The 27,958-nt window shown below is 41.2% G+C and overlaps 1 protein-coding gene across 4 annotated transcripts in view; it reads left to right on the top strand.

Annotated features, from left to right (window-relative positions):
* The window catches only part of Pld5 (phospholipase D family member 5), a 331,271-nt gene that overhangs the window by 181,121 nt on the left and 122,192 nt on the right, over positions 1–27,958 (top strand). For all 4 annotated transcript variants that reach the window (XM_060364739.1, XM_060364742.1, XM_060364741.1 and 1 more), the window contains exon 3: positions 18,780–18,948. In XM_060364739.1, the coding sequence (XP_060220722.1) occupies positions 18,780–18,948 (169 nt within the window). The remainder of the gene's footprint in view (positions 1–18,779; positions 18,949–27,958) is intronic.

The following is a 27,958-nucleotide window of genomic DNA, read 5'->3' as shown; positions in this document are numbered from 1 at the left end:
AACTTCATAGAAGGTACTTGAATGTTAATTTTCTTGTGTCTATACTAACCTAATAACTCCATCATATTGTATAACAGAGTTCATAAGTTTTAAAATGTGTTAAAATCCATAGAGACATTAAGGAGAGAAATTATACTCCTGAGAGCATTGAATAGTCTTTTGAAAGATGGATGACAGCTGTTGTAGCTAGATTTGGCTAATTAATGTAGTACTTACAGTATTAAAAATTCATCAATGTATTAATGGAATACAGACAATATTTGATAGAGATAATAAATATGTTTTATTATATGACAAAAGGGAAACAAAGAAAGAGCATGGCTTGAGAACATCCATTTAGGCTCATACCCACACTGTTGTCCTTGGCCAGCCTCCACCGGCTTGCCTTTACATGTTGCCTAGCATGGCAATACTCATACAAATAACAGGGAGGACTTCAAGAGTGAAATATTAAACAAGGAGGACTTTGGTACCATACAGGACAATTTCCGAACACTGGTTTTGTTGCTAATTATGGCTCTAGTTCTCACTGTTGCCTAAAACCCATTGTCTTCACCTCATCAGTGGAGATCTGACCTCATCATGATCCAGCGATTCCACTTCCATGTTCTGACTTTGAGGAAGCGAAATTAGTATTCAAGAGACATTCACCACTCCTTAATTGTTTTAACTTCTTAAGTTTTATTCATATCTTTATTAATTATTTTATTTATTTACTTTACATCCCAATAGGAAATTCCCCTACCTCCTCTCCTCCTAGTCCTTTCTCTCCCCTCTCCTTCTGTCCCCGTAGGTGCCCCTTCCTTTCTTCTCAGAGAAGGTAGACTTCCCATGGGTAGCAATCCTCCTTGGCATATCAACTAGGACTAGGCACACCTTCTTCTATTGATAGTAGACAAGAGTGCCCAGTTAGAAGAAAGGGATCCAAAAGCAGGCAACAGAGTCAGAGGCAGTCCCTGCTCTTGTTGTTAGAGATCCCACATGAAGACCAAGCTGTACATCTGCTACATATGTGGAGTGGGGCCTAGAACCATCCCATGATTGGTGGTTCAGTCTCCATGAGCTTCTATATGTCCAGGTTAGTTGTAGGTTTTCTTCTGGTGTCCTTGACTTCTGGCTCTTTCAATCCTTCCTCCCCCTCTTCCATAAGATTCCCCAAGCTCCACCTAATGTTTGGCCGTAGGTCTCTGCATCTGTTTCCATCAGTTGCTGTGTGAAGCTACTCAAATAACTGTTATGATAGTTATGATAGCTATCTGCAAATGTATCCAAATATTATTAATAGTGTCATGGAATGAAACTCAAGTTGGACCAGTCATTGGTTGGCTAAATCAAAGGTTTTGTGTGTGGGTTGTGTCTCCCTCCACTGGAAGTCCCACCTGGCTATAGGAGGTGGTCCCTTCAGGTCCCATAACCCCCTCTGCTAGGAGTCTCAGCTAGGGTCACCACCATAGACTCCTGGGAGCCTACCCTGTCCCAGAGATGCTCTCCAGTCTGTTTCAGTTGTCATTCACTCCTTAATTGTTTAACACCATGCATAGTAGCCATCACATAGAAACCACCTCTCAGTGTCTAGCAGCTGATACATGGATAATGAAAATGTGGTACCTACACACTAGGGCATACTGTATAGTCACAAAAAGAATAGAATCATGTTGCTAGCAATAACTGAGGTGTTTCTGGAGATCATCTCATTCAATGAAATACTCATGTGGCTCTAAAGGGGTGGAGCTGATGTCATAGGAGCTGAGAACAGAGCAGTGGTTACCAGAGATTGGTGAGCACATGAGAACAGAGCATAGAAAAGAGTGACCAGTGGGAGCTAAGCTACAGTACATCAGGAACAAGCAGGTGTCATGTGCTGTCACATGGCAAGGACCCCACATGTAGCATGTTCTGTGTATTTCAAGCTAGAAGACAGAAGTCAGAATGTATTCGCCACAAAGAAATGCTGATTGCCTGAGAGAGACTTAGCCTGATTTGAGCATGACACAGTTATACCTGTGTAAAAACAGCACCAGGTACTCTGCAAATATCTACAGCTTTCGTGTTTTCATCTGTCCATTAGACAAAAAGAAAATAATTGCAATAAAGTAGCCAGTACTTACACCATCCAAAAGTGATGTGATTTTATACCCAACACAGGTTCATTCTCAATTATTGACAGCTACTATCCTATTGCCACCATAGTCCTTATCACACATAGTCCTTATCATCATTGTTGTTGTTGTTCCAACATCTAAAAGTAAATAGCTGTAACGGCACCTGTGCATTTCCCCAAGAGTTTCTAATGTACATGATATTGCTCATTCTCTGAGATGAGGACCATCACGTGTTGACAACTATAGCCACACCATACCACAAGCGTGTGCAGATCCTTGTTGCTGCATGCTGCTGAAATAGTTAAGCCATAGGAGGTTCCAGCTTAATATTCTGCATCTGGACCAGATTCTCCATTGGTACCTGGAGGCTTCCTTTTCAGCAGTGTTGGTATAATGTTTGGTTTTTGTTGTTGTTGTTGTTGTTTTGTTTTGTTTTTTTAATGTATACACCTTACCCTTGTTCATTCAAATACTGATTTCTCCCCCACCCCCAACTCTCTGGTTTCAGTCCGGATATTACATTGTGATACTCATTCTAAGCATCCTGTCTCAACTCTTGTGTAAACAGGACAAAATAAAGCAACTAGACACAATGTTGAGCAGGGAGGAGCCAGAGGACAGGAAAGAGGGGAGGAGCCAGAAGGCAAGAGATGAGTGGGAGGAGAAGGGGCGAGAGGAGAGGGAGGAGAGCAGAGCTGGAGGGAGATCTTGGTGGACGTGGAGCATGAACCAGACCTAAGATTTCACAAAAAGCAAGTATAATGTGGGAAATCTAAATGTTAGGAAACTGAGAGCTTGGAGGTTTAGGAGGGAGTAAATATTGCCCAGCATTGTGTTCTAGGTTAACTAAAATCCCAGTCTCTGTGTAGTGATTTGGTTATACAGCTGTTTAAGATTAGCAGCAAGCTTTACAAGAAGATAAACCAATAGTAAATATTAATAACTCCCTACAACACAGTAGCATTTAAATCTCTCACCAGAGACAAATAAGCCATCTAACGAAGCTTTTCCCTATAAAACAATAATGAGACAAGAGCAAATAGCAGCTCCAACTAAGACACACAACTCTTAGGTCCTTTGAGCCATCCTCTGGGAGGCTTCCTGCAATTTCTCTATCAAAAAGTTAATGGAACTATTTGCATTTTTCTACATGTAGACATCCAGTTGTACCAGCACCATTTGTTGAAGATGCTATCTCTTTTCCATTGTATGGTTTTGGCATCTTTGTCAAAAATCAGGTGTCCATAAGTGTTTGGGTTTATTTCAGGGTCTTCTATTTGGTTCCATTGATCCACCATTCTGTTTCTATGCCAGCACCATGCTGTTTTCATTACTGTTTCATTCATGTACTGTTGCTCTATAGTACAGCTTGAGATCAGGGATGAAGATACCACCAGAAGATCTTTTATTGTAGAGGATTGTTTTAGAAATTCTGTGTTTCTTATTATTCCATATGAAGTTTAGAATTTTTCTTTCAAGGTCTGTAAAGAATTGTGTTGGTAATTTGATGGGAATTGCATTGAATCTGTAGATTGCTTTTGGTAAGATGGCCATTTTTACTATGTTAATCCTGCCAAGCCATGAGCATGGGAGATCCTTCTATCTTCTGATATCTTCCTGATGAGACCTGATAGACTAGAATCAGAGGGAAGGGGAGGAGTATCTCCCTTTTCAGTGGACTGGGAGAGGGACATGGGTGGAGAAGAGGAAGAGTGGGATTGGGAAGGGAGGGGGGAAGGAGGTACAGGGGGGATACAAAGTGAATAAAATAAACTGTAATTAATAAACATAAAAAAGAAAATAAATAAATTGGTCCCACAATTTCAACCAAAAAAAAGTTAATGGAATATACCACCTCGTGAGAATGGAGTTGGTGCATCAATGCCATATTAAAGGTTTCGTGGGATGAGTTAAGCCATAGGAGGTTCCAGCTTAATATTCTGCATCTGGACCAGATGCTCCATTTGTACCTGTTTGCATACTATACTTAAAAAGATATTTGTACATAAGGGTGAACATTATGATTGTTACAATGGTGTCTCTGTAGTTCCAGTCCTCAGAAGGCTATGGCAGGAGACACAAGAGCTCAGGGCTGTAAAATGAGACAGCATCTCAAAACCTAAAATGAAACAAATTCATATTATCATTTAGGTAATATTTTTGTTGATGAGAGTTTCCTCTTTGCTCCTTGATGGAGTTGGCTTGTACAGGGGGAAAGCATAAATTATGCTGGCTGGGGTGGCTGCCATTTGCAGTCACACTACTTGAGAGGTGATGGCAGAAGGATCATTGGGCCCAGGAATTCAAGGCCAGTTTGAAAACAATAGCAAGCAAGACCCGTTTCCATACCCTAACATTGCAAATCTAAATGTTGTATTGTCCTCCTTTTATTTTAGAGGACCAAATGTTCATCCACGTAAGCAGACTTCTATACATTGTGTTTAAAAGACAGCATTGCCTGCAGAACATGTTTTTGTTATTGTCTTGGTTTGGTTTTGGTCTTCTATTGACTTCTATTGATCTCTTGCCAGAATGAGCTACATGGCTAGGTGCAGCCACAAGATGTTTCATGTGTGTCAAAACCATTCTTTGTCAGCGTCCTGAGCAGGCTGCTGCATAGGAAGCCATCCTCTGGATCACCTTACTGGTCTGACCAAGGACTGCATTTGTATCATGGCTACGAATGTCAGCTCCCAAAACTCCATGCGCTGGGAATTCCAATCTTTTTTTTTTTTTTTAATCAGACTTAAACATCCCTGTTACTGACCTGCCAGAGTAATGACTATAAGAATTTAGGCTTAGTACTGACTGCCCAAAGCAGTACAAAATCCTACAGATTTTTCCAGCTTCAATCATTAGAGTCCTTGGGCTATTTTCCTGGGGCTGCGGTTCACTAGAACCCATCTACATAGCCTTGTGTCCAGTCAATTCTAGGACCCACAAAGCTGGGGGCCATAAGCCTAGTGTCTTGTCTAAATTCTTGCTGACCTGGAAGACTTTTCCTTATCCTGTGCTGTCTTGACTGCTGGTGATGAATCTTTTTCTGCTGGCAAGACAGTAGCGCTGTCCCAGTTTTAGACATAGCAACTTACTCCTCTCTATCCTGCTGCTTCTAGCAGCATTCCTCCATCCCCTTCCACTAAGGAACATTATCTCCACTGCTCTAGATTTGGGACAACAAAGCACAGAAAGAGAAATGCTATGGCTGTGAGGAGTCTTGGTTTTTGGCTCTTGAGTAAACCTCTCCCAAGCTCTTGTTTCCTTCCAGATGAGTATAGAAAGAAATAAATGAACTTAACGAACTCTTCTAGATGCTCTGAAAGATCAAAACACAGAGAGTTGGTGGGTTCATGAGTGTGCATTCAGAGAATGCATCAGTGGCAGAAAATAACTGCTGCTAATAATGGCTGGCTCTGAACTCTAGATCTTGGGCACACAGCCATAAGGAGTGGGTTTCCTTTATCCTGAAGACCATCTGCAGCATTTGAGTTTATTTAACCTATGCACACAAGGCTTTCTTCATCTGTAGAGAAGTTTCTTTGACTCTGAAAAATAAAAGAGAGTAATTAATTTAAATAACAATTATCTTTATCATTAAATAAACAAAAATCAAAACAAACAAACAACAACAACAACAAAAACCCTGTTTGTAAGTGTGGTGATGTAGGCCTGTAGTCCCAGCATTCTGGAGGTAACCCCAAAGGAGTCAGGAAGGATAGAACTTCAAAGTTGCCTTCAGCTACAGCTATAATAGCAAGGCAACCTGATCAAGAAACTGAATCTCAATAAAGGGGGCTCCTTGAATCATAGAATCATTTAATAAGTCAGCTTGTTTCAACAAACCATTTGAAATTATTTTTCTCAATTTATTTGCTTTTAAAAAATAAGACATAGATTACATTCAAATTTAGATTTGATTGTTAAAACTCTTTTTGCGTATAAAGTTGATTGATTGAAACTGATTTCGTGCATTGCCCTGGTTAGCCCTTGTTGTCAACTTGACACAGCTTTGATTCATCTGAGAAGAGCCCTCAGCTGAGCAATTGCCTAGGTCAGTTTGTTTTGTGGGCGTGTCTGTGAAGGGTTGCCTTGATTATGAACTGGTAGGAGCACCTGGCCTACCGTGGATGGCATCATTTCTCTAAGCAGAAGCCTGAGTGAGCCAGAGAATGAGCTCAAAAATCAATGTTCTTCTACTCTTCCGGCCTCAAGAATTGTCCTGACTTCCCTCAATGATGGACTGTGAACTGAAAGCGTAAGCCAAATAAATCCTTTTCTCCCCAGGTTGCTTTCGGTCAAATTGTTTTGTCACAAAAGGAAACCAAAACATATATTAAGAAAAGTCTTGGCAATGCAGGCTTACGTGCTTTTCTTCTTGGGGCCCTGAAAGGGAATCAACTTGTAGAATTTATTTGATCATCCACTACAATTCAGTCATTACAAAGTCCTTCTATCCCCTCTGACATGCCACCTTCTGAAGAAGTGTATGCCGCATTTGGGCTGTGAAAAGGCACATTTAGAAGGATTATTTTAAACCGCAGTTGGTGGCACATGTTCGAAGATGATGCTGATTGCGCCTAGTGAATGTGGAATACAGCCACTAAAATATCTCCATGCTGAGCGAAGGTAGCCTCTAAAGACAAGGCTGCTGAAGGCCTCACAAGACACCTCAAGACCTCTGAGTTTCTCACTCCAACTTGCCCTCTGGTTTCACACTTTCCCCTTTCAAAACCCTCCTTTTTACTCTCCAAGTAGTGCCAGCGGCACACAACTTTACTGAATGAGAAAAACTCTGTTTTCCTCAGATTGCTTTCCTGATCCTAGTTCTCATGGGGGTCTGAGAAGTTTTCTCATGGCATAGAGAATTTACTCAAGCAAGGTGTTGGCTCCATGGAGGCCAACAGTCACCTGCTCCTCTATCCAGTATCAGTGAAGCACAAGTCAGTGTGACTTGGCTCTTGGGGCAGAGCAAAGAAGAATTTGCCAAACAACTTAATAAGGTGGATTCAAATGCTGGGGTTTGCACTCGACATCAGGGGCAAGGGGGAAAAGTGAAAAGGTTGTAGAATATTTGGCAAAAGACTTGACCATCACCCACCAGTAGTGACAGAGCAAAGCTTAATTACTTCTTGGTTACTGGGTAAGAGTTGGTATCAGTGATGGCATATGGCTTCCTGGTAGCTCACAAGCCCTGGATTCCATCGCTGGCATGGGAAGAACAGCAACCAAGCTAGTGTTAAAAGACCAAAGACAGCCCCTCCACTTGCTTCCTGGGCCTTACTTCAGAAGCAACCAGTAGTGATAACTGACTCTACATTAACTAAAAAGTCACCAGGCTTTAGGTTTAAATTACAGACAAACTTGAATCTGAAAGTTGTTAGTTTAGAATTTATGTTAAATTAAACAAATTCAGCCAGCCAGCTGGAAATCAAATTTACAGATGCCCCAACATAGAACCCCTACCTTTAAAATACTGTCCATCTTTAAAATATTGCACATCTTTGTACTTGCCTATCTCCAGAATTCAAGCCCCTAACATTTCATCCTAGGTGGCTCTCTTCCTCCTCTTCCTCCTTCTCTTGCGCTAGTGATTGAAACCAGTCTCTCACATGTTAAACCTGGACTGTACCACTGAGCAACATCCTGTTCTGGAGCGTCCTCTATCTGTCCTCTTGCTGCGCTTCTTGTCCTCCCTACTTTTCTGTTAGTTTTCATTTCCTTTTTGCTACAATGTGTGTAAATACTAAACCAAGAAAAAAAAAGTATCTTCCTGGCCTTAAAGATTTGCTAGTTGCTGCAGACTGCCAGGGTAATGTGTAGAACTAAAGGGTCTCAGGGAGGAAGCCACTCATTTACATCTTCCTTATCTTTGTCTCCAGAGGAGATCAGAATTTTAGTCTAAGTTACTGCTCCATGGAAAAAGGAGCCTCTTCTCCCCAGCATCAGTCTGCTTTGCTACTCCCTCCATAGACCTAGAGCAAACACACACACACTCTCTGTGTCTCAGTCTCTCTTTCCATAGATAGATGATAGATGATAGATAGAGAGATAGATAGAGAGAGACAGACAGACAGACAGACAGATTCAGAGAACCCTTACTAATACAAGTACTTTCCATGTATAATCTGCAGAGAATACTAGCTACAATGACAGTACTTGATAAGCACAGCGCCTCCCTAAGGCAACACTCACCAGCCAAAGTTGTTCTTCACTTAAAACAATTCTAGGTTTTCATCTGCGCAGACCATCCAGCTGTGTGGAAGGAGAGAAGGCTCTGCAGTGGCCAACTCTATCTCAACACGAGCTCCCTGCGGCTGCTTCTTTGACAGACATTTTAAGCCGTGACTGGTAACCTGGCACTCAGAAGGCTGAGGAAGATGACCAGAATTTGGAGTCTAGCCTGCGTTACATAGTGAGATTCTATCTCAAAATACATACATACATACATACATACATGCATATATAAAACACACAGGGAACCACAAACAAAGAAGCACAGGATTTTTAAATGTTAATAAAAGTAAAGCCCTTGTGAGAAAAATTAAAGCATCAAAAGTTGAAGCCAAGGGGCTGGAGAGGTGGTTCCCTGCGGGGAACACCTGCTACTCCTACAGAGGACCTGAGTCCAGTTCCTGGCACCTTGTTAAGTAGCTTACAACCTGCTGTAATTCCAGATTCAGGGGATCCAATGCTTCTGGCATCACTAAAGTGCATTATACCCACATGCAGAGACTCAAACCTACACAAAAAATTATGTGTATGTGTATGTGTATGTAGACCAGGCTGGCCTCAAATTCAGAAATCCACCTGTCTCCGCCTTGCAAGTGCTGGGATTAAAGGCATGTATCACCACCCGGCTATAAAAAAATAAATCTTAAAAATAAAATGAAGCCAAGTTTACTGGCTCACACCTGTAAGCCTAGCAATGTGTACAACAATCTTAGCATTGTAATGAGTGGAATAATAAGATGATAGTGCTTTGAATTTTAAAATTAACACAGGAGTCTGTACTAATAAAATCCTTTTTAAATATGCAAGGATAGTTTTACAAAGGGTTGTCAAGTAACAAATATAGAAGTGATGATATTTTTTTAAAATGTCAACCTGCAGTCAGCTCAGTAAACCTGATCAGTCAGGAATCATGGAATGGAAGATTGTTAAAACATCAAATGAAATATTAAAGAGCAGCTTAGTTTTGCCATTTAAGCCAGCCATGCACAAATGATTAATTATAGCAGGAGAAAGGTCCTGGTTAGCTGGAGAAACAGGATATACCTCCCAAGGCACATGAATAAACTTAATGTCATGACTAGTGGGAGAAACCAATATCCCCTGATGCCTGACATCACACTCTCAGAAGGATACATCACCCATGTCATGTTCCTGATAGAAAGTTTCCCTCAATCAAATTATGAGGCAAAGATCAAACAATCTAAATCCAGTACTGTTCAGCAAAGGAAGTGGTCTGGGAGCTACTGAAATATCAGTGCCATAGGCACTATTTTTAAAAAGACTCTCCAGGGCTGACACAGGTGGAAGACACAGCAAGTTAAGTATACAAAGCGAAGCAACAACAAAACAAATTTTAAGGAATGGGGACAAAGATGTTGTTGGGACAAGGAAATTTGGGAGTTAGACAACTGAGCCCTATTAATGCCCATCTCTTGTGTGATGCTGTGTTTTGGCTACTTAGAAAAATTGAGTTTCAGAACAAGGCATGGAAGCCCATACCTATCATCACAACTCTTGGGAGGTTGAGTCAAGAGGATGGAAAGTTCAAATCCAGCTTGGTCATCATGGTGAGTTCTCCATTCAAGAAAATGACAAAGCTCTGGCTAACACTTAGAACACCTGTTAAATCTAGCAGATTTCACTTTTTACCAGCTCAGTGCACACATGGACACATGAGATTATACAGTCGTAGTTCCTAGATTAAAAATGCTGATGATCACAGTAAGTTTAGAGGATAAATACATGCTATGAATAAGAGAATTCTATTTTAAACTTATTAACAAGGTAAAAGGTTTTTTCTCACATCTACTCCTTCTAGCTCCCTCAGCCCCCACAGTCCACTCATCCATGGTTTATTATAAAGCACCATGAAAAGAGGGGAAAGATTTTGTCCTCCCACCCTTTCTTCCCAGTTGGTGTCAGAGGGTGCTGTGGCCTTAGGCTGAGGTTTCCTGAAGACCCAGCAGCCCTCACAGGGGTTGCTCAAAGGTGGTTTTAATGAGTTCTACCTACTTCTTTCTTTCCTTTCTGGAGAATATAACTGGGGTGGTAATGGCATGCAAATGAGCTCTGAGCATAGACTAATTAAAGAGAGCCCCTGGAGAGTACCCAGCTGTTGGTTGTAAAAGGAAATAAAATAATAGGTCACAGCAATAAGTCAAATCCTTTCAAAGCTGATTTCTAGCACCTCTCCTTGCAGGGAATAGTGAGCAAACAGAGCAAGCAGTGAAGACCTTCAGGTAAAAAGAGGGAACCAAAGAAGGCCAGTCACCATTTGGGGGATTGTCCCCTGGAACTTATTACCAAAGCAAAGTCTGAGCCCCAACACACACTCTGGGTGCTATATCCATTTATATTTTTACTCTAGATTCATGATGTGATATTCATTAAAAGAAAAAATAAGGCTTGTTTTCCTGGCTTTCCAGGGAAATATACATTCCCTCTGTTCCAGTTCTATCCAGTACTTTCTTCCTGCCTTTCTCTTGTCTTGGATTCTCTACTAACCAAAGCAATTAGGCACTTACAATATTACAATTGGCTTTGACCCAATTCTCTTGAAAAATCTCTTCCATTACCAAGTCCTCAGACATGAAGGAAATAGAGCTATTTGAAATAAAGAAAGGGGGATCAATGCTCATCAATGATCTATGATCAAAAAAGGCTCAGCCATCTAAGGACAGGGTCTTAACCCTACCTACGCCAGGAATCCTGCTATAAACCTGTCAAGTCTGTGGAACTTTCCCATCAGGTGCATAAGTTAAAATACAAATTATTGTGAGGGATACCAATAAGGCTGAAATAAGGTCATCAAAATGTTTCAGAAATGAACTTCCGGTGTGGATATGTGGTCTTGCAGTAAGTACATATTCCCCAAAATAACAAGGTGTGATCATTCCCACAGTTCCAAAGCAGTGATAGCATCTTGAGATCTCTTGACAGTGGCTGCTGTTGTATTAAGTTTTTGCTTTCAATTTTTTTTTCCTTTTTCTCTTCAGGAGTCTCACTATATAGCACAGGGTGACTTCAATCTCCCAATCCTCCTGCCCCAACCTTGTGAGTACCGGGATTGTAGGCATGCACCATCATCATGCTCCGTTCATTTTTAAACTTTAAACCATCTTCATTCCTTTATATGACAGATACAGTCCTCCACTAAAATTTTCCTTTCAGTGAGTCTTATAACTGAAAAGAATCCATTGCGTATATTACCATGATATAAGTTCGAGAATGTACAAGGCGATAGACACAAACCATTACAAACATGTGAAGAGTCCCGAGTGGTTACAATTGCAGATGGGAATGTTATTCTTTGTACATCAATATGTTTAACAGCCTGTGGGACACACCCTCTTTGCAAACACTTTCTTCCTGGCTTTGTCATGAGTCTTGGTTTCTGCTATTTCTTTTAATGATCAACTCAGTTGATTACAGGTTCTTCTTTGGGTCCTCTATTGTAACCATTTAATTAATTGCTTAATGATTGATTAATTTTGTTCCATTATAAGGTCTCCAGAAGTTGGCTGAGAGGCAACTTTTCATGATTGTGTCCGTAGGACAAGAATGAGTACTTGGTTGGAATACAGTTCAGTGGTAGAGTCCTTGCCTGCCACATGGAAGACCTGGGTTCAAGTCTCAGCACTTAAAAAAAAAGTGCCAAATCTGGACTCTTGTTACTTCTTGCTTCCTGATTTATAGCTTTCAAACTCCCACTACTAATTAATTGGCTGATTGATTGACATTAATTTTTGTCCCCAGTGTCTTCTTATTTTTCTAGTTCATTTGCTTTTTTTCTTTTTACATTTTAGTCTCTCTCTCTCTGTCTCTCTCTGTCTCTCTGTCTCTCTGTCTCTCTGTCTCTCTGTCTCTCTCTCTCTCTCTCTGTGTGTGTGTGTGTGTGTGTGTATCTGGCTGTTTATATTTTTTTTATTTTGCATTGAGACAAGGTCTTGCCATTTAGCAAAGACTGATCTTGAGCTAGTGACCTGTCTGGCTTGCAGGGATGATCAGTGTGCCACCACACCCCACTGGCTCATTTCTTGATACTGAGATCTATAAACAAGTCTAGTCTTTTTGCTGAGTACTTCAAGTGAAATTGCTTGGTAAGCTACTGTTCTGTGGAAATACTTCATTCAAAACCTTGTAGCCAAAAACCTGCTGTAATTCTGACTATGATGGCAATTCTATTTGGATGAGAGGCAGTGTAAAGCCAAATCACATACCCAGTATTAAAATGTAACCTGTCAGTCCACATGTATGAGAGCATGGGCTGATGACTACATAAACAGCAAGCAAACTGTGTAGAATCGGAGCTTACAATAAAGAAATAAATCTGTAGTGTTTAATATACCACATTCCATTTATTCTGCCAGAGTCTCCAGTCTAGCTGGGTCTAGTATGTCTTTTTCAGGCTCATTACAAGAATCAATTCCACAGTCAAAATTCAGGATCACATACAATTTGACAATTTTTGTTTTGAAAACATGAGCAACATGAAGATCAGTAGAACTGTTACATGCTAAGTCACCTGGATTGGTGTCTGTAGCCCTATAATATTTGCACTTATATAGGGTATTATGGGTTAGTGTGCACGCACACATATACACCAAAACACACACACCTAACAAACAAACATTATTTAAGCAAGGAAATTCTTTTCCTTGGTAACTGATGGCTTTTCAATGTTTCATTTTTTTCTTTTCTTTTGTTAGTATATATTAACACTACAAAATATTGGGTTTCATTATGACATTTCTTGCATGTAATTACCTTTGCTTTTACCTCTGTGAGTCTTTGTGTCTCTGTACCTATTTCACTAGTACCTGTCCTTCTCCCCCTCTTCTCCCTCATCCACATTCCTCTTCCTCCTCTTGCACTACTCTCTTGCATGTATCGTATCATCTTTGGTACATGTGCCAGAGCTACTTCGGGGTATAAAATAGGGGTGGCTGTCTACATCACACACTTTCATCATTCCTCAGTGTTGTGGCCTGCTGTCCTTCAAGGAGCTTGTTAACTGTATTCCATGATGGTTCACTGCAGGTGTGGTCCTGGAACAGTCTAACAACTGAGTGGACATTTTTACTTGTTAGAATGCAACACCTTTCTGATTGCACTAGAGGTGATATCACAAACTGTTAATGTTTTAAAAATGTAATTTAGCTGTAGTTGTGAAAAAAAAAGTTGACGTTTTAAAAGAATTAAACATCACCATTAACATTTCAGTCACAAGTGATCGCATCTTCAAGTCAGGAGTGGTACCAGTTGTCTTCTTTGTTTTTTGTACTTAGATGGGAAATTCAAATGTGACCCCATTTTTTAAATGCTAAAGTTATTGATTCAATATCTGTATCATCCTAAGAGTAATATGAAGCTGGCATGTTGCCAAGACATGAGGTTCTGGTGAAAATTCCTGCCTTTGGAAAGTTCATGGAACACCATGGTCTGTTGTTGGTGAATTTACAGTATCTTTCTCTCCATTGGCCATGGCAAATAAGGCTCCATATTATTAAAGGTATAGTCTTGGCAACTTCCCCTGGCTTCACAATTGTTTACAGCTCTGATACTGAGAAGGCTGAAGGCTTTCAGCAAAAAACTTTGTAGAAAATGTGGCTGTCCACCTTAGAACCCGGGCTAAATTGCGGTGGGACACTCAACATACATACTCCTTATTTTTGCATTGTGAAGAGTAGTGTACATGAAATCATCTTGGGCTCAAAAAATAAAAGGTATTTAATATTTATACATGCATATAATGTGTTTAAATCCAGTCCACCATTCCCTAATTCTTTCTTCTTTTTCTCTAGATCTTTCCCTATCCCACACCCACTTTTTCCTCTCAACTTCAACTTCTCTCTCTTCTTCCTCTCTACTTCATCTCCTCTATCTCTGTCTCTCTCTCTCCTCTCCCAGCTTCATTTCCTCTCTCCTCACCTGGAACCCACCAAGTCCATCACTTAGATTTTCCTGCACATGAATGGTTGTGGGATCATTTACTAGAGTATGGCTAATAGTCTCTTGGGGCCTGCTACCCTGGAGAAAAGTAACTCTTGCTCTCTCATCAGCCAACAACTGCCAATAGCTTGCTCAGCTCAGAGTGGAACTTTAGAGCCCTCCCTCATCCACACCAGAGTTTTGGTTGGCTTGATCTTGGGTGGGTCTTGTAAACACAGTACCGGCCTTTGTGAGTTCATGTGTGAAACTACAGCTATCAGATCCAATAACGTTTTTTTCTGCAGAAATCTACTTTCTTACTCTTGCTATCTTTCTTCCCCCTCTTTTGTGAGAAATAGAAACAACCTAGTTATTAAAAACAAGCAAATAAATAAATAAAATAAGAACTTAGACAGGACAATGATATGCAGCTCTATCTGTCCTTGAACCCAGAGACCCACCGGATTCTGCTTCCCAGTGAAGGGATTAAAGGTATAAAAATGTTTAATGCTGCCCAAACAAAAGATTCTGCTAATATTTCTCTCATTTATTCCCTGCGTCCATAAATGAAGAGAATGCTGAACTTTAACAAGAGATTAAGGAAAATAAAAATGCCAAATTTCAAGTTCATAGATGAGCCATGAATTCTATCTATAGATTCAATGACAAAAACACCAGGATTTCCAAACAAGAGGAGGAATCCTGACTTGTTCATATGCCCAGCAGAGGCTGCTTGACACAATAGAAAGAACGGCTCGGCGTGCCGTGAAGCAATCGGCAAGTGTAACATTGTGCCACAACCTTCATTTGTGTTTTCAGTTTGGTGGGGGATGCTTTAGTGCTTGCTGGATGGTTTTGAAGTGTGTGCACTGTTCATCAGGGAGCCTGAAACTGCTGATCATCTTGAGCCATTCATTCTTGCTCTCTCTAGCTTCTTCTACTAGATAACTGGGCTTCGCATGTGGCTGGAATTAAAATGTCTACTTTCAGCGGCTCTCTACCACCTCTGTGTGTTTTGGAGTAGGCAACATTTAACCCTCTCTTACCTTGACTTTCTAAACCCTCAATTCTCCTTAATCTGTCTTGTCTCCTTTCGTGAATGGTTCCTGCCCCCCAATCTTCTCATCGGCTTCATATTCTACCATTCAGGAAAACAGCCATTTCTTTCACATCAAACTTCAGGGTGTTTCTTTCTTCATCTTTTTCTACCTTTGCAACCATGTCAAGCCCCAGTTTGCCTTCTTTTTCAAGTTCCTTATTATCTCTGACATAATCCCCATGCTTCCAGGTGTTCAGGTTTTTCCAGGCTTTATTATTTTAATAAAAATACACAATATAAAACATATTATCTTAATCATTTAGAAGTGTATAGTTCAGCAAGGTAATGCAATAAATCAGAAACACTATGCTCAATAAACAATATTTCTCTTTTTCTCCTCTGTTCAGTTGTTCAGGTTTTAATGAGTAACATTTACAGATTCTTTGGATACCTTGTATGCAGTGTGTTAGGTTCTGGGGATTTGAACCTGGACCAGTGGAGCATGTTTCTTGCTTCATACATCCACCACACACACACACACACACACACACACACACACACAGATATGCACATACACATGCACACAGACATATAACACACAGATGAACACACATATGCACACGCAACACATAAAAACAGAGATGTGCGTGCACATATGTGTGTGCACACACACAATCTAGGAAAACGATCTTGGACATGGGAATTTTGAGAATGATGTTCAGGATGACAGGGGAAGAACAGGTCACCAGGATGGAGACTGATAATAAGGAAATATCACTTATATACACAGGGAAGCCCACAGAGAAATGATGTTTAAATTGGAAATTAGGAGGTTTATTGAGGGATCACTCAATGGCTGGTGTAGGAATTGATACTTGGGGCTGCACTTGCTGTGTCGGAGTCCAGAGAGAAGGGAGAGAAGATGCAACTATGGTAGAAAACCTCGGACAAGGCATGTGAGTCCTGTGAAGCTGCACAGAGGCAGGCAGAGTGGAGTGGTGGCATTCTCAGTGTGGATGGGGGGTGGCAGCACCCACAGGCCAGTGGGGAACCTCTAGGAAGGAAGTTCTCATAAGGCAAAACCCTTGAATAAAACGGTCTGAGAAAGGGTGAGAGGCTCTGTAAAGAGACCATTGGTGATGACTCTAGAGCCAGCTCAGAGACAGATGCTGTCTCTGCGGGAAAATCAGAGTCTGCGTGATCTGACTGCTTCTCATTTATGTCTTTTTCTACTACATCTTTAATAATATAGATTCTAAAATGCCTGCTGTCTGCCTCATCTTCCCATTTACTTAATTCCAAATCCCTGCTTTTCTAGCCAGAAGCGTTTCGACCTCCACTACCCTCTTCTAGTCATTGTAGAATTCCACATGTCTCCCTCCAAGTCACACGCAATGTGCTGGCTCCTGAAAACACATTTGGTTGCAACCAAATACATCAAAACTATGTCTAAACTCTTCCTTTCTGTTCCCAACCTCCATGGTATTGGCTCTAGGCCAATTTCCGGTCTCCTCTGCCTTACGAGCTGCTATCACACTCTCCTTCCTTGCTTTGCTCCTTGGCTCCTTGGTTCACATACCAAACATTTCCCTCAACCCTGAGTATCTTCATCTTCTGGTTTATTCTCCAAAGCTCCTGTGTCTCGGGTTTGTGTCAGACAGGTAGAGCTTTCCTCTCTACCCACATTCCGATCACGTCTCACTCATGTCTCTTCTAACACTGCAGTGTGATTCCTACTTGAGTCACTGTGTCTGGAACAGGCTCTCCACTAAATTGCAAGTTCCTGAGGGGCAAGGAGAACTTTCACAGTCACTTCTGTGTAACACGTTGTGATGTGTTTGTCTTTTCCTGTTAGGGAACCAACAAACATTAGTGAGTTTGTAGGTAGAAGCAGTGATTGCAGTCCGAAGCTGAGGATGTCTTGGGCCACACCCTCAAACTTCTGTCTAGCTTTGATATTCTAGATTCAGCCATTATACATGGGCAATTTTAGCAATACTTTAAATTTTTTTCTGATTCTGGCTAAAAGGGGTCTCAAAAAGAGTACCAGTTAAATTTATTAACAAATGCTAAGTCGTGTGGTGAAAGCTAAAAAAAAAAAAAACAATTTGATAATTATGTATTTAGTTCTGATTGTGTAACAAAGGTGAGTGTACATAGTGTTAAGAACCCATGACCTCATGCATGATAAGTATATGATCTTCATTGAGCACCCTTCTTCACTGTGCACCCATCTCTTGGCACTCAACTCTGACTAAAACAGATCATTGTGATGGAAACATTTAACACATGATTTCTTGAAGCTGGAAATGTCCCCATTTACAGAAGAATACATATTTAGTGATCTCAAAACAAATTATCATCCTTTCATTAAGAATCCACGTGTCTGAAAAAACAATTGATGAAAAGGGGAACCGTAAATTTGAAGAAGAATGGGGAGGGATCTATGGGATGGCTTGATGGAAGGAAAGGGAAAGGAGAAATGTAGGAGTTGGAATGCAATCTCAAAAATAAACAACAGAAGAATCTATGTGTCACGTAAGTCTTAGCGGAAAACACAATCTGAAAATAGTGCAACGCCAAAGAGGTATACCTACTGTAGACATGCTTCCACTATACTAAAACACAAAAGCAGAAAGATCAATAGGACGCTGTTGATTTATCTAAACTGTGGTTGTTACCATCATTTACATGTCCGTTTTGTTCTGTTTTTGTCTTTCTAGAACAGGGTTTTTCTGTGTAGCCCTGGCTGTTGTGGAACTCACTCTGTAGATGAGGCTGGCTTCGAAGTCACAGAGCTCCATCTGCCCCTGCCTCCCAGGGCTGCAATGAAAGCGTGCCCCTCCACAACCCAGCTACGCTAAATATTCTTTGTCTCTGACTTTAACGCAGCTCTAACCCAGGCAGTTTTGTAACTTTTTCTTCTCGGCGTTGCTTTGCCCCTTGAAGCACTAATAGAGGTGTTAAGCCATAATAACCATTGAATTCCAATATAGATCCAGCATTGTATTAGATACTGCAAATATGAAAAACCTCGTTCATGCTCTCCAACAGCTTTCAGAAGTGTTATCTTGCAAAAGGAATTGGCTTGTTCCACGGGAAACATTAGGAAAATGTTTCTGAAGAAAATATCTTTACAGGAAGCACTGGTATATTTTCACTTTCAAGACTAATTTAAAGCTCAACATTAGTGGCGTGTCCTAGATTTTTCTGAAATACAAGAAAAACCACGTCAATTTTCAAACCAACTCAGATTGGGGTAGGAAATATGTAAGAGGCTTTGGTAGACAAATGGAAATTGCCAGAAAAAAATACATAAATAGCTGGAAAACTTGAAGAGCACCCTTCCGAGATTCTGTGTGTGTGTGTGTGTGTGTGTGTGTGTGTGTGTGTGTGTGTTAAGAAAGATTAATGGCTTTGAATTTGACTAGTTACTTGTTTTTCAGTTTATTTATTTATTCATTTTTATTTTTAAGAATCGCTCTTGTGGAAAACATTCCTGAAGGCCTTAACTACTCTGAAGATGCCCCGTTTCACTTACCGCTTTTCCAGGGCTGGATGAACTTACTCAACATGGCCAAAAAGTCTGTTGACATAGTGTCTTCCCACTGGGACCTAAACCACACGCACCCATCGGCATGTCAGGTAAGCTGCATCTTCCATATCCATAGTGGGTTTCTGTGCACTTTATACTTCATACTGTCCTTATGTTCAACAAGACTAGGCTAGCTCAGGTTCCAAATTCCACCTTCACCCAGAATGCATGGACAGTTATGTGTCTATGCGTTCATGTAGCTGCGCCATCTTCAATCATCTGGCTACTACCAGCACCCCAGGTTTTTCCAGGGCAAAATCATGTTTCGCATTGTCTACAAAAGGCTCTCTGTGCAGCACTGCCAAGCAGCATGGCTTTCAAGATACCACCCACATAATAGCACCTTCCTACAGCATGGCCTAGAATTCTGCTGTGTGTAGTATGTGTGCTTACACATCTCTCTGCCCGCTGAGACATGTATCTGGTCAATTTGTGTTATACAACTCACCTTCATGCCTCTGAAATAACTCTTTAAAACAATAAGGTCAAACTTCCCACGGATAGTTGCATATTTTTGGCTGTTATTTTTTTTACGTAGATAACTTCTGAATTAAATACTCTAAAGTAAAAATGAGAAGTGCCCTTGTAATTTGCAATGTCTTTTTCTATGTATTGATAAAACTATGATGGTTTGCCCTGAGCTCCTATCCGTGTGTATGACCATTAGCCTATCTTTAAGTGTTCCATAAGGATCTTGCATCAAATCAGTTTTGTTTCTTTGCATATGCATCAAATTGACAAAGCTTATCAGCACTATTTATTTCTGTCTTGAAATCTGTTATTCATCCAATTAGACCACTTCTACTATTTAAAAGTAATGGTCATCAGAAAGTAAACAAAAATAAACAAAAACCACAGTGGTTGTACTGAAGACTTCGAACAAATTTATTAAATGTATGTTGTGTTCAGCTTGTTCCTATTTCTACCATTTCAACATGTGTTTCAAGGTTTATTGTCACATAATGTATCTTCCACAACTCAGGGACTGGGAAAACAAAGATCATTTGCTTCCTTTGTGGTTTGGGACAGGGTTTGGCAGACAGTAATCTATGTAGTGATTTGGGGATGGATTACATGAAGCCAGAGGCTTCAGTGTGAATGAAATACATTCAGTGTCTCAGTTGAGAGGGCTGAAATGTATGGGGTCTCTGGGTTTCTTGCTGGGTCTCTCTTCGAATTCTGTCAGTGGGCTTGAGATGGACCACAAGCTCGAAGGCTTATTAACCTGGAATCTGGTGCTCCAGAGAGCCGCATCCACCATATTTCATTGGCTTAAGCAAGTCACATACAAGATGAGAGAAGATATATCCACGAACTGAGTGGACCCATTGGAAATGATATGTCACAGACCAGTTTCTGACCACGGCAATTCATTTCTCTTCCACATGTAAAATACGATCAGTATACCCCTCAAAATGTAAGTGAGCCCACGGCATGAAGGCCTCAATGCTCTAGATCTACCTGTGGGATTTCTTTGCCTTGGAAACATGGGTTTCAAAGACTGTTTGTATGCCCTAATGGCACTCCAAACACTCAGTGACAGGGAAGAGATGATCATGGGCAGGCTACCAACCAAGCCACACCTCCAGCCCTCATTTCTTCTCTTTTTAAGAAACCATCTTTTATTTAATGGATAATAGTCAAACACAACAGTTATTCCTAAACTAAAAGAGCTCTCAAAGTGCTCAAGGGAACCATAAACAGCAGGGAGATAAATAGGAAGCATAACCCAAAGCACCTATTTATTACAATTCAGATGTGAGCAAAATACACCCAGAGACTGTAGACTGTAGCAGGCAAGCCCCGCTCAGCAGACAGACACAAATAAGCATGCTCCCTGGGATCAGTGTCTCCTTTAAACGAGAGGTGAGTTTGTAAGAATGTGTGACGGCTGTTATAAGCAGGAATGATGAATGTTGCATGGAAATTGACATTGCTTAAAAATATACTCTATATCTGACTCCAAAGTGTTGCATGTATGTGAGTGAGTCAGTTTTTTTTTTTTTTTGTGTGTGTGTGTGTGTGTGTGTGTGTGTGTGTTGCTGAACATGTATATGTTTACTTGCCTGGAAAAGGCCAGAGGTCAATGTCAGGTATCATTCCTTAGAAACTGTACAGTTTGTTTACTGAAACAGGGTCTCTGACTGGATCACCCCAGTGATGATTTAGACTAGACTGCTGGGCGGGTGAGGCCCAGGAGTTTCCCTTTGTCTGCTTCCACAGCAATGAGATTACAATGATGCTTTGCCATGCCCAGCTTCATCTTTGCACCAAATGACCCACTGAGCTGTCTCCAAGCTCTAGGAATGCTGTTTTGATTCACACTCTAAAAACCCATTCTGTACTCCCTGCCTCTCACTGGGGTCATTCGCCTTTGTGCCTGTTTCCTTCTGTGCTCAGTTGAGGGCGAGTGGTGCCCATAGTTCCATGGCAGCCATGCCTTACAACTAGCAAAAATGCTTGGTCAGAAAAAGACATTTTATTTCTTTCTGCTAGGATAATGACTTTAGCTAATTCAGTATTAAAATTTACAGGGCATTTTGATTGCTAATTTATGAGATTAAAATGATAGGATTTTATGAAACAAAAATAAAAAGCCAGGAAATGTGGCTGCTGGAGGTTTATCAGGAGAGCTACCTAACCTATGTGGGAGAGTACCCATTTATTCTGACTTCACTGTGAGGCACCGAATGAAATAATCAATGAGCTGAAACAATGGGATGTTGAAGAGAGGCATTTATGTGAAATCAATTAGATGCTGGCCTCCCAGAGAGCTCCCAGTTGGAGTGATTGCCAACGGATGACACATACATTGAAATTGTTTGATTTTGGAATTTCTGGATTGTTTTTAAATTACACAGGATTTGGTCAAGTTAATGAGGAGTAAGAGAGCGCAATGATCCAGAAGGTCATTTGCAAAGTGCAGCTTGGGTCCTCTCTCACATGTTAAGTGCTTAGCAGATTTCAGAGAGCCTTTAGGATCTGCCTTCTTGGCAGCTGTGTGACCTCAACCAGGACACATGACTGTCTGTGGTTCCTTTTCCTCAGCATCAAAGTCAGGGCAGCAGCAGATACTGTGGATTTAGTTAAAGCCCACGTGTATGCTTATTCCTACCATATATATCATCATCTACGTTCACCTGTCTGTGCAAACACCACAACTCCTATTCCAGGCAGTTTAATACTATTGCTCACTGTGATGGAAAGTGGGGGATTACCTGTAAATGGCAGTTAATGTTTTTCAACAGTGAGACCCTAGGTAGGAAAGGATTAGATAAACTATCATAATGTGGGCTAATTCTGACCTTCATTTTATTTATTTGTTATGAATTTTTATACATGTGCAGAGAGAAAGAGAGGAGAGAGATTGCAGACACAGTCTTTCTTTCACCCATCTGCTCATTAGGCTTTGATGAACTCACTCATTGAAGAGCATCTTCCCCATTCCTGCTGTTCAGGAGTCAGGGTCCATGTCAGCTTTGGTAAAGATGTGTAACGTGAGCCTATGCCAACATCCCAAAAGCCCATTCGTGAGAGTTCTGCAGACCATTCTGTTGGTTCACCAGGCACTACCTGATACAGTGTTTATCTGGTAATAATACCTTTTGACATATTAGATCTTGGAAGAGCGCCATTTTGTTAGAGAATACTCTCCAACCCCAGTCTATATTTGCTGAGATTAAAATCAAAACAAGCCAACTTGGCACATGCCTATAATCCCAGTGTGCAGGAGGATGGAGGACTTGAGGGCCTTCCATGTTACACAGCACAGGTAGGGTGTACCCTGATGTCCTGAATCACTCAGCTCCATCAGTGGTGGACTCCTGTCTGCAGGATCTGCCTAGCAGCCCAGTCATTCCTTTCTTGCAGTAGCACTATCTCAACTTACTCTTGCTGTGGCTTAGCCAACGGCCAAGGGTCTTCACTTCCTCTAACTTATTTTTTTCTTTTTTTTAATTTCTTTTTTTTTATTAATTACACTTTATTCATTTTGTATCCCCCCATAAACCCCCCCTCCTCCCCTCCTGGTCCCACCTTCCACCCTGCTTTCTGCATGCATGCCCTCCCCAAGTCCACTGATAGGGGAGGTCCTCCTCTCCTTTCTGATCTTAGTCTATCAGTTCTCACCAGAAGTGGCTGCATTTTCAGGGTTCTAGGTTATCTCCATGAATAGTCCTTGGTCAGAGTATGAGTCTCTGGGAAGTTCCCTGTGTTCAAATTTTCTTGTTCTGTTGCTCTACTTGTGGAGTTGCTGTCCTCTCCAGCTCTTACTATTTCCCACTTCTTACATAAAATTCCATTCACTCTGCCCAACAGTTGGCCATCAGGCTCAGCATCTGCTTTGATAGTCTGCAGGGCAGAGACTTTCAGAGGCCCTCTGTGGCAGGTTCCGAGGTTGTTTCCTGTTTTCTTCTTCTTCTGATGTCCATCTTCTTTGCCTTTCAGGATGGGGATTGAACATTTTAGTTAGGGTCCTCTCTTTTGCTTAGTTTGTTTAGATGTACAGATTTTAGTGGGTTTATTCTATGTTGTATGTTTATATGAGTGAGTATATACCATGTGTGTCTTTTTGCTTCTGGGACAACTCACTCAGGATGATCCTTTCCAGGTCCCACCATTTACCTGCAAATTTCATGATTTCCTCATTTTTCATTGCTGAGTAATACTCCATTGTATAGATGTACCACAGTTTCTGCATCCATTCTTCTTCTTCTAACTTGTAAAGTTCTTTCTTTTTCCTTGCCATGCTTGTTTCATAAACACCCTACCCATTGTTCGTAGGTGATGACAACATTTTGTGTTGTAATTACTTCTCATATTGGCCCATAATGCTCCCATCTAGTGGCATCATCTGGGTCTGTGGATACCAATATCTCTAGTTCCCCGTCTTCATCTCCTCCATTCTCCATCATCAGTGACTCTCCAAATCCCTCTCCCTTCTATGTCTATCCCTACTGCTCTCGGTGGCCTCTGTTCCTTCTTCAAGTCTTGCAGCTTGAAGACTTGTGATGTCTGTTCACTCCTCACATCCATGGTCAGACTCCAATTTGTAATTTGCAATAAAGAACCCAGGAAAATCCTGCTTTTTAGTGATGTTAGAGGTTATACATTTATTTATTTTTCTCTTGTATCCTTAAATTTTTCTCTTATATCCTTAAATATAAAGATATGCTCTTATATCCTTAAATATAAGAGAAAAATAAAATGTATAACCTCTAACATAAAGAAGTAAATCCGTGTTTGCTGTTATATTCTGTTTGTATTCTCAACTTCCGTGAGGTCGCCTTTTTTTAGGTTCCACTCATGAGGGAGATCATCAGCATCCTTATTTCTGTGTCTGAACACAGTGCCCTTCAGGTCTATCTATGTTGACATGGTAAAAGAGTCTCAACCACTGAGGACCATTAGAAAGAGGTGGAACCTTTGAGGTATAGGGGCCTTGACCTTAGGTCACTGACAGTCTGCACCCAGCTATTAAAGAGGTTCATATGGTGATTGGCTTCTTAAGAGGTTCCCATTCTGAGGTGCTGGCTTACCAGGAGCCCAAAGTTATGGAGCCATTGTTCATAGAAGCTCCAAAAGTAAAAGCCACATAAATAAGTAAATCCGTGTTTGCTGTTATATTCTATTATAATATAAAAAGTGACTAATATAACCACAGTGTTCTCACTGTGGTATATGCTAGTGACTGCAAAGGACCCATGGGGAACCTTCAGCATACCACAACTATAGGGTTTGACATTTGATATACTCAGTGGCTTAATATCTGTGGCCACATTGAACAAATGTCATAACTCTCATGATTCTCATGATTTCCTCATCTATAAAACATATAATGATAATGTCTGCCTCATATTGCTTTGTGGATTTGATTTAATACTTATGAAACAATGAAACAGAGCTCAAAAAGACACTACTTCTGTTTTTCACATGCAGGACCTTAAATTTAGTAGACACCCAACTCTGAATCAGGAATGACATTTGGTTGCCCACAAAGCTTTACCCTCCGTGAGAATCGGCCAAGATCCTGTCCAGAATATGTGCTTAAATCATCCTCGAGGCTTAGGTGAAGAAAAGAGAAGGACAAATGTCCTTTGTCCTCTATAGATCCTCCATTCCCACTCCTGACATGGCAGGCTATAACCATGTCTGCCCAGAATAACCTGGGGGCTTTGAAAATAGACGGATGTTCTCCTCCTCCACCACCCCCAGAGCGCTTTACATTATGACATTTGGAACGAGGCCAAGTTTAAAAATGACTAGAGGAGTCCACTGGGCAGCCTGTTTGAGAATTGCTGATGGAAAATGTGCCAGTCTAGTAAACATAGTTTGATTTTCATGTTTTAGGACAGCCCCAGGTTGGTCCTTTCCCCACCTGGCTTGTCAGCCTGATTTTTGCTCACTTCAGTTTAATCCTGTGTATTACAATTGTTCTCTCAGTGACTGGACAGCAGCTTATGTTTGATTAACCCGTGGATTCCTGAACTCTGGAGTCTGGGTGGTATTTATCCCTGTGTCTTTGTTGTCTGGCATATGGCCGGGATGAACAGGGAGCTACGGGTTGATGCCAAACGATAAATGACTCCTGAGAACTACCTGTCATCTCCAGTTTCAGCAGATCCTGCTGCGGTGTCAGCATATGGCAGCACAGCCTAGGAGGAAGGGTGTCCTTTGTCAAAATAGCACCTTTCCCCAGCTCCGCAACAGCCACAGTCAGCAAACGCTTACTTGCATCAGCATTCTCCCATTTAAAAAAATATAACAACAATCCATTTTGAGCGTGCCTCCATTGAGCAGAATATTGATGGAGGAACTGGGCTGTTTGCTGGAAATACAGAAATCAAAAGCTCAGTGGTAAAAACTTGAAATACATCAGGGGAGACTCCACCCCCCAAAAAAAAACCCACCTCTGAATACCCAGAAAGGCGGGAGGTACAACCCACAAGGAATGTGAGAGGATGCACCCAGAAAGGCCTGCCTCTGCCCTTTGCAGCTCAGCAGTCCTCAGGCCCTCGTGAATTCTGTCCTCCTCTGGTCTATTCTTTCTTGACACTTTGCGCTGCTTTTCTACGCATCTCTCTCCCCATCTGTTGATAAATTATGACTATGCTCTTGCCTGCATCCCAGTATATTTCCAAGGAAGATCATTATTTTGACATAAATGCATAAATAAAGTTCTTGACAGGTCTTTAACCTGTGTAATCTCTCCCAAAGCCAGTAATGAAGGAGTCAATAAATCATGTCTACAAAAGCATTCCTCCTAATTCTCTGAAGCAAGTGAAGCCAAAGCTTGTCTTATCTGAGCCTCTGGGCTTTGTTTGTTTGTTGTTTGTTTTCTCTTTTTTCCTTCTATACATTTTCTGTCTTTCAGAAACTCTTCTTTCAGTACTTTCTCTCTCACACAGCAATTTTTAAACAGGCCAATCATCTCTCTGTGGCTACTAAAAAGTTTTGGACAGTTGATATTTCATGTATAATTTATACACACAAATGCATGCACAAACACACACACACATACACACACACACACACACACACAGATTCATTACATAGGAGAGAGCTAGCTGCTGCTCTGGCACCAAGACTCACCCTGCATGGGTTCCCTGGAGAAATTCTAATTCTTTGGGGTCTATTATTTCAGGGTTCCTGATGCACCTGCTCCTGTTTTAAATAATGTATCTCTTCTATTAAGAATCTTTATTTAGCAAATTTATTAAATATTAATGCAGAAAATATTATGTCCCACTCATTCGTTTTCCTGCTGTCTTCTTTTACAGTATTCAGGGATCTTGTTTGTTTGGTTGGTAGGTTAGCTGGTTGGGTGTTTTAAAGATTTGGTTAGCATTTTTCCTTAAAGCTGTCCCTCATACGGTGTATACCAGCAGGACTGTGGCTAAGTCTCTACATAGCTGCAAATGCTTCTCTCTTTCACCCTTGCATGTAAAGTTCTTGTGTGGGTACCGATGGTTGGTTGTGATCTTCCACTGAGTAGACCTCAGCGCTGTGGCTGGCTGATTCCTCGCCAGTTACAGATGAGTTCCATTCTGAGCCACTGCATGTCTTTCTTCAGCCAGAGGCACGCGAGAATTTCAGTCCTTAGTGTCAAGCTGTTTTGCAGAAGGATCCAGGTATTACTCTACCACCAAGTGTGCCTCTGCCTTCAGGTGTGTTTTCAGCTTTTCTTAAATCTGTCTTTCCTAAACTGGACAGATTTTTTTCAATTTTTTCAGACTTATTTCACCTGCTTCTTTTTTTTTTCTTCCAACGCATTCCCTCTGCCTACCAGATTATCCTCCTTTAGTTTGTGTGTACATGTGTGTACATTTGTACATATGTGTGGATGTACATGTGTTCATGTACATGTGTATATGCGTGCACATAGATGCTTTGAAGTACTTTTAACACTTGGTTCTTGGGCTGCTCGCTTGAACCTTTGGTTCCTCATCTGATTTAGTGCTGTACTCCTACTTTCCATCCCAAACACATCTCTCCCTCTTGGGTAACTCACACTGCAGTCTGGTTCCGGCTTCTGTATCGTCATTGGGCACCTGCTGTGTTTGTGTCAGCCAGCTTTCCATCCCTCTGGTGAATGCCTAAGACAGTCAATTTAAAAAGACCAACATTTTATTTTGACTCGCAATGTTGTACCCTCTTCACCAAGATCTAAAGACCTCTCGCTAGACCGCCACAGCCTCATGTTGCCCTTTACTCCCAATAATGCCAACCAGGAGGCCTAGACAGTAACACGTGAAACTGGGAGGGGGGAACGACACTTAACACTCGAGCCACGGCATGCTCAAGCATCCATACCCTTTTTGTTGGATCCACTTAAATACACGGACATGTCTCTCTATCAGAATGTTGTTGACTTTTTCCTTTCATGTGGAGAAAGGTAAAGACTGGAAGGATTTACTGGTCCTTCGTTGGGGTACACGGAAAACAGCTTCCCATCAATTCTTTTTCCCAGCCTCAGGCCCGGGGTGCTGCCTCAGTGCCTTGCCTGGCCCCTTGGAGAACAAGCATCTCTGAATCAAGTGGGGTGAAAGACATCCCTCAGGT

This window comes from Meriones unguiculatus, chromosome 11 (assembly GCF_030254825.1).
Source record: "Meriones unguiculatus strain TT.TT164.6M chromosome 11, Bangor_MerUng_6.1, whole genome shotgun sequence".
NCBI classification, from domain to species: domain Eukaryota; kingdom Metazoa; phylum Chordata; class Mammalia; order Rodentia; family Muridae; genus Meriones; species Meriones unguiculatus.
This window is presented reverse-complemented; position numbering and strand designations above follow the sequence as displayed.